This window comes from Aspergillus wentii, assembly GCF_001890725.1.
Source record: "Aspergillus wentii DTO 134E9 unplaced genomic scaffold ASPWEscaffold_12, whole genome shotgun sequence".
NCBI classification, from domain to species: domain Eukaryota; kingdom Fungi; phylum Ascomycota; class Eurotiomycetes; order Eurotiales; family Aspergillaceae; genus Aspergillus; species Aspergillus wentii.
The window spans coordinates 5,726-17,833 of record NW_024467843.1 but is presented as its reverse complement, the minus strand read 5'-3'; the positions used below and the strand labels follow the sequence as shown (position 1 = coordinate 17,833).

At 48.1% G+C, this 12,108-nt stretch overlaps 3 protein-coding genes across 3 annotated transcripts in view; 1 reads left to right on the top strand and 2 right to left on the bottom strand.

The window, feature by feature from the left end:
* Positions 1–7,652: 7,652 nt before the first annotated feature.
* ASPWEDRAFT_55550 (BTB/POZ domain-containing protein) lies at positions 7,653–8,797 on the bottom strand (the record flags this gene model as incomplete). The annotated part of the gene is made up of 3 exons (XM_040838229.1): positions 7,653–8,414; positions 8,480–8,606; positions 8,676–8,797. The coding sequence occupies 3 exons, from the start codon at positions 8,795–8,797 to the stop codon at positions 7,653–7,655; spliced, it is 1,011 nt and encodes a 336-aa protein (XP_040683255.1).
* Positions 8,798–9,198: 401 nt separating this feature from the next.
* Positions 9,199–10,954, top strand: ASPWEDRAFT_165996 (uncharacterized protein). Its single transcript, XM_040829924.1, has 2 exons — positions 9,199–9,977; positions 10,036–10,954. The coding sequence occupies exons 1-2, from the start codon at positions 9,455–9,457 to the stop codon at positions 10,791–10,793; spliced, it is 1,281 nt and encodes a 426-aa protein (XP_040683254.1). The 5' UTR covers positions 9,199–9,454; the 3' UTR covers positions 10,794–10,954.
* Positions 10,955–11,706: 752 nt separating this feature from the next.
* Positions 11,707–12,108, bottom strand: part of ASPWEDRAFT_33281 (uncharacterized protein) — a gene marked incomplete at both ends in the record, with an annotated part of 4,089 nt that continues 3,687 nt past the window's right edge. Inside the window, one exon of the mRNA XM_040833753.1 lies at positions 11,707–12,099. Within this exon, the coding sequence (XP_040683253.1) occupies positions 11,707–12,099 (393 nt within the window). The remainder of the gene's footprint in view (positions 12,100–12,108) is intronic.

Sequence of the window (12,108 nt, the reverse complement as noted above, 5' to 3'; positions counted from 1 at the left end):
GAAAAACTGATGGATGCTGCAAACGATCCTGCTAAGCAAACACGAGAATAAAATATCTCTAGGTGGGAAAGATGTTTCTACTAAAAGTGCTTTTACCCATGAAATAATTTGATCCAAGAATGTGACTCTCTTTATATCCTCAGCAGTTGTTAGAATGTTATCTTATGCTTGGAATTTTGCTGTTTATTCATACTCTACGATGAAATTATGTTGTGTCCGTTGACTTGCGTGATGCTAGCGTGCGTTTGGGTATTCTTAGCAAAAGACCATCACAGACTGTCGGGTATGTGTCAATTACTTCCAGGACATGTATCTGACAAGTGCATTACTAGTGTAACTTGAATACTAGGCCATCCAGAAGATATCTTTTCGGTGATCCACGTAACAGCTAGAGCTGCGAATCTTTAGGTCAGTGCCTCACGAACTTTCTGTTTCCCTATGTTTGCTTATCATAAACACGACACCACTACATGACATGGGCGAATTGACTCACGCGTGGCTTTTTTGCAACTCCGCGGCGATGTGAACGTAAGAATTCCATCCACGGCTCTTCCTGTCATTCTCCGGGCCAGTGGTAGAAGGCTTGGGTAAATTGCAGGGGGCAGCGAAAGCAGCTATCGTGTGTGTGTGTGTGTGTGTGTGTGTGTAATTCATTTACCCCGACCCCTCCCGAAGGATATGCGGGCTACCACAACTATATACAACAGTCCATCAGTCGCTATGTACAGTATCCCACTACATCCCGACGAATTTAGTGCCTCGTCAAGGCCTGTGGTGGCCTAAGTGCCTCTAACTGTGTTTCGCGGCCCATCTGGCGCGCGGCTTCGAAACCTTTGAGATGCTTCTGCGAAGTCCAGCACAGCATTCACTGTACTATCCTGGGTAAATTGATCTAACTCACCTTCCTTACCTTTTTGTCCTTGTCCACCTAGCATACATGAGATGCTGTTAAAGTTACTTCCAACCTTCTTGCGTAGCTCTTGACGTAAATTCTTCAATTCTGGGCAATCCACCAAGACATGGACCACTGTTTCCTTTCCTCCGCAAGTACATTTGTCGTCTTCCCGGAATCCATGTAGCTTGCCATGTGTAGCTAGCCACGAATGACCAGTGCGTAGTTGAGTGAGGAGGTAAGCCCGATTCCGCGGAAGCGAGCCGTAAAGTCGACGTGTCCGTATTGAAGGGAGAGAGCTATCAAGTCGGCGAACGTGACCGCCCTTCTTGGACGACTTCCATTCTTGTTTCCATTGTGCGAAGATTTGTTTTCGGATGTACCCCTTTTCTCGCGAGACAAGGTGCCGAAATGGGTGGTTCTTGTGTGGGCCTACTATTTCCTTGGCTAAGCAATCTGCTGCATCGTTCCCCGGGTCATCACAGTGTCCAGGAATCCATTGGAGTCGGAGTGGGGTCCCTCTTGCTTTTAGTTCTTCAGCTGCACGTAAAATGGCACGGATAATGCACTGTCCTGACTTATATGTGGGATTCCTGATGGCTTGTAACGCTGACATGCTATCGCTGAGTATTGTGGCTGGGTATGCATCTGTGCGTAGCGCGCTTTGGTTCATCTGAGCAATCTTGTAGACAAGGCTGATGGCGTAGTATATTCCCATAAGCTCGGCAGCATAGACCGACCAGTGTTCCATACTTCCCACACAAACTTGTCGGGATTGATCAACCTCATGTTCTTGATTGAGCGATACTGCTGCGGCACCAAGGTGATTATCCTGTCCCGATGCGTCTGAGTACACGGTGACCCCCGAGGATGCCTCCAAATCAGATGCTTTCTCTTTGGCTTTCTCGCGGTCTGGTTCGATATCGATCTCAGTGAACGGTGGTATTCGCCATGGTGCTAGTGGTATTGGATTGATTACTTCTAGAGCCGCAAGCCGCATCAGATTCATTGCCCGCATGGTCTCTGCCAAAGGCCACCGGGGTCTGCGTCTAACATGCGTGCTTCGAGTGTTTGCTCGGGCGATCACGGTGTGAATGGGGTGCTCTGAAGGGAGAGTGCTGAGGCGGGCAATAACTAGCTGGTTCCGTTGTTTGAGTCGTAAATGAGTTGGTAGCACATGTGATTCTACTTCGAGTGTCGGCGTCGCGACCGTCTTGAATGCGGAGAGTATGCGGATCAGCGCCGCCCGTTGGACTGTTCTCAGTAATTTGAGATGGGTTTTGTCGCCCAGCGGGTTGTGCCAGACAGTGGACGCATAGTCTACCACTGGAGTCACGCAGGCTTGGTAGATTTGCCTCATTTGCTCTGGTCGGAGATGTCTTAGTCCTCCGAGGGCAAGGTTTACTTTGGTTGCTCGTTGGACCGCCTTTTGTACATGCTCTTTCCATCGCATCTCCTGGTCGAACACCACTCCCAAGAGTTTGACTGTGTTGGAAGGTTGGATGACCGTGCCATTCACAGAAATTTGCCCTACCCCGTGCTGTGTTTTCTTCCTCGTGAGGTGAATTAACTCTGTTTTCTCAGCGGCAAAGCAGGAGCCGGTTCGCCGCGCCCAGCCTTCAATCCGCGGGATGTCCTCGTCTTGCATTTGTTTGATATTCTCCTCTGCTGATAAGCCCACTCGCCACCGGAAGTAGTCATCGATGTACGCCGATGATCCGCCATGGTAGTCAACCGGTTGGTCAACTAGCTCTGAGTTGAAGAACGCGAACAGAATTGGTGATAGTGGGGAGCCTTGGGCAAGTCCTGCATTCTCCAATGGGGAGACCGCGGACTCGTAATCATCAAAGGTGATGTTGGCAGTTCGATCTTCCATGAAACTGCGGATCCATCGCCTGGCAACTCGTGGGATCCCTTTGGCCCGTAAGCGGGCTTCCAGGGTTACCTTGTTGACCCCGTTGAACGCGCCTTTCAGGTCAAATGCGATCAGAGTCACCACCTTTGACCTTAGCCACGCCCGGTCAATTGCGTTTGCCAGTACCAGCAGTGCTTGTTCAGTGTTCCGCCCTGGCCGTCCCCCGAATTGCGTGTCAGGAAGTAACTTGAAGGTCTCCGCCCAGTATGATAATCTTCTGGCTAGGACAGCTTCCAGGAGTTTACCCAATGTGTTAAGCAGTGATATCGGTCTGTATGCACCAGGTGCTGAGTAGTCCGGCTTCCCTGGTTTCCGCAGCACTATAATCTTGGCTCTTCTCCATCGGTCTGGGTAGTGCCCCAGTTCCACCGATCGGGTGAATATGTGGGTGATTATGTCGGAAAGGTATATCCACAAGCGTTTCCACACCAGGGTAGGGAGCCCATCTTCCCCGGGCGCGGTGGTACCTTTTGCTGCTTTGAGTGACCTATATATTTCAACCTCTGTAATTGGCTCCCAGGGGATTTCCTGATCAGGTGGCGGCGCTGCCCCCTCCACTGGATCGGGCATTTTCGGGAAGAATGTTTCCATCAGGATCTTTGCCTTCTCTTCATTCTGGGCGAATTCCTCTGTCCCCGCCTTCAGTGTCGGGATGGAGGTGTAGGAGTCTCGAGGTCGCATATATGTAGCTGCCTTCCAAATATGCCCTTCCCCTGCTTGATCCAGAAACTCTTTCCAATGGTTAGTTTTCGCCTTCTCAATTACCCTCGTCCAGTCTCTCCGTTTCTGTCGCATGTCATCCTTAAGGTCTTTGGTTGCTGGGTCGGTAGGTCCGTGTGTTGCACAGCTCTCCTGCCATCTTCGGCGGGCTTTATTGACTTCCACTTGCTGAGATTTTAGCTCGGGTTTAAACCATCGCTTGGAGTACGGAGATGGTTTTTGGGTCGGAGTATGTCGGTCAATCGCTGCGTTTGTACTGCTAATCAGTCTCTCAACCGTATGGTCTAGTTCTGGTGTGGATGCAATCGTAGATTGCGGGCCCATCATTTCCTGCACCTCGCGGCCGATCTTCTCCCAGTTGGCTCGGTCATAGGCCCTCTTCAGTTTCGGTTCTGTGTTGCGCTGCGGGTGTAAGCTCCATTCAGAGTAGGTGCCTCGATGGTCTGAGCCATAGTTATCATGGTAAAGCTGGCATTTTATGAGCCTTGTAGTATCATCCGTCACTGTCAGGTCTATGGTGGAGTTCTTCCCTGGTTGGTTCAGCGACCAAAAGGTCGCCACACCGCGTGGCAGGCACCATTGGAGTTGATGAGAGTGAAAGAAGTTCACCAGTTCTTCGGCTTGCTTAGCCATGGTATGATAGACTGGTTTGTTGCTCCATGCAGGGTGGTGCCGATTAAAGTCTCCTGCAAGGATGAGCCTTGTTGGCCTATTCGTTTCCTCGGTAATCTCCTGGATCGTGGCTTCGATTTCATCGATTGCACTTTGCCCCTCGGGCTCTATCTGGTTGTGATACAACGGTGCAGGGGGAATATAGACTGAGAAGATAAGGAATTGGGTTTCGGGTGTCCAGATTCTGACGGCTGTCACGTCTGGGTGGTTACACTGGATTTGCTGATGTGATGAGGTTGAAATTCTTTTGTTCACATAGAGAAGACTCCTGTACCGCGTAGATTCCTCTGCGTATGTCGGTCGGTAGAGGCGCCAGGCGCTGTGGTTAACATGGGTGTGGTAAACGGTCACTGACGGTTCTTGGATCATCAGTATATCGAGGTTTTGCGTCTGGTGATCGTTGATGAGAGCTTCCATTCCCGGCCTTGATTTCACGATGTTCAACTGTAGTAGGCGAAGGTTTTCATCCATTATTGGGCAGCGGTTTCGTTGGCCGGTGCTTCACAGCTGCGATCCCCAGTCGGGTGGGGTTCATTGCAGTCCACACACCGGGGCTTAACCCCAGCAGGGCAGCGAGCGCGCTCATGTTCCTCAGCACAATGCCCGCATCGAGGTTTCTCCGTGCAGGAAGATACTAGGTGTCCAAATCGTTGACACCGGTGGCACCGTTTCTTCTTGATTTGATAGCGATCAATGCTCCCGATGTATCTATGACCTACAAGCAGTCCGTTGTTGATGATCTCGTCCGCTGCTTCAGCGGAGTCGAGCCAAATGCCTAGTGAGCCGTGCGCTTTCTGAGATTTGCCCTTTTGTCTAAGCCAAGCGATCTCTAGTACCCTATGGCCCTTAGCTGCCAGTCCATTTTCTTCCATAATTTTGGTAATGCCCTCTTTTTCATTCTCTGGGAGCAGGAAGTCCTCCGTTGGTGTCCTGTGAACTACCACTCCAAATCGCGGTTGGACCACTTTGGTACCATTTCCCAGTTCCTCCAGCCAGCTCGTGTCAGATCGTGCAGCCTTTACTGAATCTTGGTCCTTGAAGCGGATCACGTATCCTGTACGGGTGTGTCCAACCCCCAGGATTCGGGTTTCCTTTGTTGCATCCGACTTTGCGAGCGCGTCCTGTATTTGGCTGATGGCTGCGTCTGGAGGCAGGCGTCTTGCGAAGGTGTCAGGCTTATCGCTGTTAATGTTGTCGGGCTCTGGCCGTGTGCTTATTCTGATGCAATTTTGTTCCCTTATTTGGTTTTTCCTGTTTCTTGTTGTCAGTGGCCGCGGGTTCCTTGCACTCCCCGTGCCGTTGGCCACGACTGACGCCCACGAGATGTTGTCCCCGGTTGGAATAGGTGTTGTAATCGCGGTGCGTATGGAGTGAAGCTCCTGAAGGATCTCTTCGTGGCTGGTCTGCGACCCTGCCTCCAAGCTCGGCTGGGGTGATGTCAATCCGCTGCGTAATTCTGCTAACTCTCGTTGCATCCCGGTTAGGGCTTCTGCGAACTCAGTTTTGATTTTCTTTAACTCCTCTTTGTGTAGTTCATCTCTTTTCCTGATCTCCCTTCTCAATTTTACCAACTCCGTGAGTAGTTTGACCGTGTCCACCGCCTCGGGGCCGGTCGGCGTTCCTTCGTCCTCTGGGATGACCACACTTTCTGTTGGTGCTTCATCTTGGTTTTCCGGTCTTCCGTGTTCTCCCTTCTTGAGTTGAAGGCGGGTGGAGTTCCTTTCCGATTCCTGTTCTTGTTCTCGGGCGTAGTTGTTTGGTGGTCTGGTGACACGGTCTGATTTTCGTGGTCGCGGTCGCGTTGGCTCGTCAGTTTCAGGGGTTCGCGCCTCGGCCCGTCCCGCTAGGGGGTCGCCTAAAGGCATTTTTGCCCAGCGAGGTTCACCCAGTTCCAGCACAGTCGAATGTAGTTGATATGTACCGTGCCGAGTCGATATTCTCACCTCGTCCTCCTCCTGCTCCTTCCTTAGTGTACAGTGACGCCCGAAACCGCCTTCCATACTATGAATATAGAAAGTTGTTTTCAAACCCTAAACGCCAATATCTACTAGTCCGTATATGGTTACTTCCGTATTGAGGTTCTGTTTCGAGCTCGAATCGTATGATACATAACACTCACGTTTCAGAGTAAACTGTATTGTATTGTCATGGCTTTAAAAATAGTTTCAACTGCATCCGAGGTGTCATCCAAACTAGACACCATCAACCTACCAACACAACACAACATGGCACGAAACCTTGAGTCCTGGCAGCGTGAAATCATTGTCCATATGATACGTAGCAGAAAAAGGTTAACTACAACACAGATGGCCGAAATCGCGAAATGCAGTGAGCGTTCGATCACTCATATACGCAAGAACTTGAGGTTGTTCGGTACCCCAAGAGCCCCCCCGGTTCCTGATGGTCGGCCACCAAGCATCACTCCGCTTATGCTCGATGCACTATGCGATCACCTGACTGAAAAGCCTGGACTATATGTTGAAGAGATGGCTATATTTCTATGGGACGAATTTAATGTACTGCCATCACCATCCAGCATTAAACGAGCTCTTTCTCAGGAAGGATGGACCAAAAAGAAAGCTCAGCAGAAAGCAAAAGAACAGAATCCTCACCTGCGGGATTTCTATCAACATAAGCTATCTTTGTACAATTCATACCACCTGGTTTTTGTTGATGAGTCTGGATGTGATAAACGGATAGGCTGTAGACGGACAGGCTGGTCTCCACTTGGGGTGACACCAGTCCAAGTATCAAAATTTCATCGAGGCCAACGGTACCAGATACTACCAGCATATGCTCAAGATGGTATAATGCTGGCTCGTATTTTTAAAGGTTCAACAGATGCTGCACTCTTTGAATCCTTTATTGAACAGCTCCTACAGCACTGTGGGAAGTGGCCGGAACCAAAATCTGTGCTTGTTATGGATAATGCATCTTTCCATCATTCAGACCGAGTCAAACAGTTGTGCTCTAATGCAGGAGTCAAACTACTGTACTTGCCGCCTTACTCACCGGATTTTAATCCCATTGAGGAATTTTTTGCCGAGCTGAAGTGTTACATCAAGAAAGCATGGCCAACATATGAGAAGGATCCAGATCAAGGCTTTCATAACTTCCTTCGGAAGTGCGTTGATGATGTTGGTGCAAGACAGGAGAGCGCCAAGGGTCATTTCCGACATGCAGGTATAACAATAGAGGATATTTGACAGGGTATCAAGTAATGACTGGAACAGTGATCTGCAAAACCAGCCTGGCTCCCCTCAAACCTATCAGTTGATTTTGGATTTTGAAGCATTTTTATAAGAATCTTGGCATTATTTGCGAATCTTCACATGTACTATTCAGATGCACTGAAGAGATGATGTACCCTATTGATATGAATTCCTTCAAAGAACTTCCTACCCGCATTCTCCATAGATGTGTACCACCATATTCTCGAGGAGTCGATAGTGACTAGTTTGGTAGACGAAGCATGTAGTCAACCCCTTTGTATTCAAACCCCGAAGGGAATGGATATGGTTTCATGTTAGGCGGCTCACTCACATATTTATCCATTGCTGGTATACATAGATCAATAGCAAAGTCAGGAACCGATTTCATGAGTTTTGAATCAATCACCGGGGTGAATCCCTTTCTAAGGAGCGGTAAGTTGTCGACTATCACTTCGACCGCCAACTTCCTCAGCTCTCGGTAGTTGGCTCGTGTTGAATAAAGTTCCGCGATTGTCTCTGAAAAGGATTCTTTTTCGGAACAATTTAAGAAAGATGAAAGAAATTTTTCTTTCGCTTTTCCTTTCAGGTCACTGATCATGAAGTAATCTGCTTCGCCATACATGCGCACATGGAAGTAGCATGGATGACAGTCAGCCAATATATCGACGGCAGGCCCCACGATATTCCCTTTCTCAATTGGACCTTCCTCGAGGGGTTCGTGAACTGGAGCTTGTTTCTCGTTCATCGACGACCCATCGAAGAATCCGTCCGCTGTCATTTCTGCCGCATGCCCATCGATGGTACGCTTTCCAGATGGACAATCTATCAACGGCTTTCCTGCATTCTCTGTATCATTTCTTGGCCCTTCATCGTAATCGGTCTGTGGGTTCACCACTTTAGTCGTACGGCATCCGAGGGTGTAATTGCCCGTGTACAGAAATTCTAGCATCTTCTCAATTAAGACTGGGCTTTTCTCGTCTAGATGAATCGATGCTTTAGTTTCCTAATATCCACGGCAGCTTGTCAGTCTCGGTCTAAGGAGTTGGTTACAGGTCTATCGGGTTTCACCTTGAAACCAGCAAAACAAGCCTTGTGGAAATACTTCGATCTGGAGCAAACAACAAGTTTATGAGCTGGGAAGATTTTATCCTCGCAAATGATTCTTAAATCACTATAATCAGAGCTGAGATGCAGGCTTAATCAACGTTAGTACTCAGGCATCATAAGACCAGGTGTTATCTCAATTCACTTTCGCAATTCTCACCCAGAAATGAGGTCAAGAATAGTTTCCCGACCCTCCCTGTCCTGTGTGTCAGGTACGGGAAGGTCAAGCTGTTGATCATCGGTCGTGGATGGGCCAGTATCCTCACGCATTTGAAATGACATTATGGTAGTTCTTTCAAGATATCTATAATATAAAGATAGGAAGGAGGAGAGAGTGTGGTGGATCATCTTCATGTGTCTTAGAATAGCGGGGGATCTGCGTTTTGGGTTCATCTACGCTCCAGTAGTTCATGTGGCAACGGCGGGAAGTAGTTGGGCAGGGATGCGCATTACAAATATTGACACTCATGCCTGACTACCTAAATTTTATAATACTAGATTCAAGTAAGTTGGGAGACCTGGGAAATTCTTGAATGGAGTGCGGCTGGCTTCCTGTAATGATTGTACTCCGGAGTAGGTTGGGTTGGGAAAAGACTATAGCTTCTCGGGTAGAGTACAAAGCCCATGTCCGCACTAGACCTGGAGCTTTCCTTTTCTCATTTGTTACTTATCGTACTCATAGAGTCAACAATACGTTTATATTGACTTCAATCATCTCTAGAATGTGTATTGAACTTTCTATTAGCCCTTGCCTAACAGTGATACTCCAAAAAATCCAAGTCTACTGCTTCTTGATTTCCGGATGGCACAGTAGTGTGGGTCACATTGGTTTGTTTGTCTTGGCATTTCTGACATGTCATCCTCTCTTTCGCTCGCAATGAGAAGCACTTGACATTTGACCTGCGTTCAAGCCCAAGATCATTGTTTGCATCGACACAAATGAAGCGGTCGCGCTCTTGCTCCCCTATGCGTTCACCTCCGAAGCGCGTTCATACGACCGCTGGTCCTACGACTGCTTGCCTTACGACTGACGCTCTCAAGGAGCATGACCAAAACACACGCCCCGTCTCTCTTCTCACGCTTCTCGATATGGCTCCAGAGCAGAGAATAAGCGGCTTATCAGATATTCCAATACTTCCTCCTTCGTCCACACGCTCTTCACAACGGTCGCGGTCCAGCAGCCCATCCAGACCAAGTGATGCACAATATCGTCGCGGACCTCTCCGACGTGCAAATATCCGTGTCGATGATGAGATTCCCATGGATATTAGTCGTTATACAGACAATAATATTTTTCATACATTGAATGATGATAATGATCTATACAGGATCTCTGAAAAGCTCTGGAGCAAATCTAAGGAACTCGTCAAGAAACCATCAGGGGAAGCCGAATGGACGGAAGCTTTATACACAGCAATTGACGAGTTGAAGCCCCCTGGGCTCGAAATTGCGCGCAATCGAGGTAAGCTGTCATCATTATAGTGTCATTTGAAATTCGGGAATGCTGACTTCTTCGTAAGACTGGCGTGAAGATCTGAAACCTCCGGTGCATAACCCTCTGCCTACTATACCGCGAAAACGAAACCAGTCACATCAAGTTCTACCTGGAAACGTAACTACTGACAGCCTATATCCATCTCCACATTCCTCCCACGCAGTCGAACCAGCCATTCCTGTATTCAAGCTCAAGGATCCCCGGCCAGATATATGTGTCGGTTTGTCCGACGAGAACCTAGCAACGGCCCTTGAACCTAAGAAGGGTCGTGGTGATGCACGAAGCTTTCTATTTGACTTGCAAGATATCTCCAGCCTAATCAGTGACCCCCATATCACTTCTTTGGGTCTTCGGTTTCCCTTTCTGATAGTCGAAGCAAAGGCCGGTGCAACTGGCGGGAACTTATACCAGGCACAAAACCAAGCTGCAGTAGGTGGCTCAACAGCACTCCAGATCTTCAAAAATCTTTTAGACCTTAAAGATGTCCAAGATTTGGATGAGCAAAACCAGGAAATTCTTGGAGATAGTACAGGGTCTGCCCAAGGGTTGCCTGACAACATATTACACCTCGCCTTTTCTGTCACCACGGAGGGCCCAATTCACGAACTATGGCTCCATTTCCAGAGAGCCAAAGAAGAAGACTTCTACATGGTATGCTTGGGGACTTGGAGGACGACATTGAAAGACAGCTCGTTAAATTTCTTACGCCATCTCTTAGCAATATTGAGATGGGGGGATGGTGAATTAAAGGATAATATTGTTAGCATTCTTCAAGGTTTATGATATGTTTAAAGGATAAAACCATCCCAAACGTCCCAACAGACTTAATCAGAACCGAAGGCCTTCGGCCTTCCACGTAATTAACAAAAAGTTTTCTCGCGTCTGGTCTACTGTACATCGTTGACAGAACCCTTGCTTTCCCACTTGACCCCGTCCCAACTCAGAAGGCACGCGACGTGTGCATTATAATGCAGCGTCCTGTGCGTCGCCGTTTGCAATCAACCACGTGAAGGTGATGAATGAAGATCATGTTTGACGTGATCCGCGTGGAGAGATGAACACGGGCGATGAGCCGTCTTCCAATTCCGGGATTATGATGTGCCGATGGCTAGTTATGGAACCGAGTGTCTGACTAACAATTCAGTTCAATGAATTAACTAGTTACAACACGATAGCGAAATCAGCTTCCGCTTCAAACAATTCTCATTTATTTAGAAGCCCCACTGGCGCAACGCTAGTGTGGAGCCGGTGCTTAAGCTAGTAATTTTGGTTTTGTCATGATAAAACCATATAGTACAAGATGAACAGGTTCAACAAGATCAGGTAAGATAGAGTGATGAATATTTATAACACTATTTTTAACGTAATTCTTTGGGAGGAACAGCAGCTTTTCGTTACATGAAAAAGGTTTCGTAACCCTAACATTGGCCACTGGGATATAGATAGAAAATGAGCGAAGGGCGACAGGCATGAAGCCAAGTCGGATTGGAGTTTGATGAATTATAGACATGACTGGAATTTATAGATCTAGGTTCTTATAAAAGATACATTTTAATGTTGGTAATTAGAGGGCATTCAAACTTATCATGCATAAAATTGTGAAAGGTATCAGGATAATTACAGATCTATATTAACAAGCTGGTTGAGGAAAGTTGTGTTGGGTGTTTAATATAGCCAGTTCTGTATTCTCTGTTGATTACAGAGGTTGACCTTTTTGTTCGAGGAGCGAGCGAAGATTGCTACCACTAGTAAGTGTGTCTGGATGCTCTGGCCCAAGTACCTTCTTATATCCCTCCAAGGCTCGTCGATGCAAGGCTTCTGCCTCTTCATACTTGCCCTGGCGGGAAAGGACCAAGCCAAGGTTGTTGACGCTGGTGAGTGTAGATGGATGCTCTGGCCCCAGCACCCTCTCATATCCTTCTAAGCCTCGTCGGTGCGTGCCTTCAGCCTCTTCATACTTGCCCTGGCTAGAAAGGACTGAACCAAGGTTGCTGACACTGGTGAGTGTAGATGGATGCTCTGGCCCTAGTACCTTCTCTGATCCTTCCAAGACTCGTCGGTGCATGCCTTCAGCCTCTTCATACTTGCCCTGGCTAGA

Coding starts and splice junctions, on each gene's coding strand:
- ASPWEDRAFT_165996 (XM_040829924.1), top strand. CDS start 9,455: ATGAAGCGGTCGCGCTCTTGCTCCCCTATGCGTTCACCTCCGAAGCGC. Junction 9,978..10,035: donor CGAAATTGCGCGCAATCGAG/GTAAGCTGTCAT, acceptor CTTCTTCGTAAG/ACTGGCGTGAAGATCTGAAA.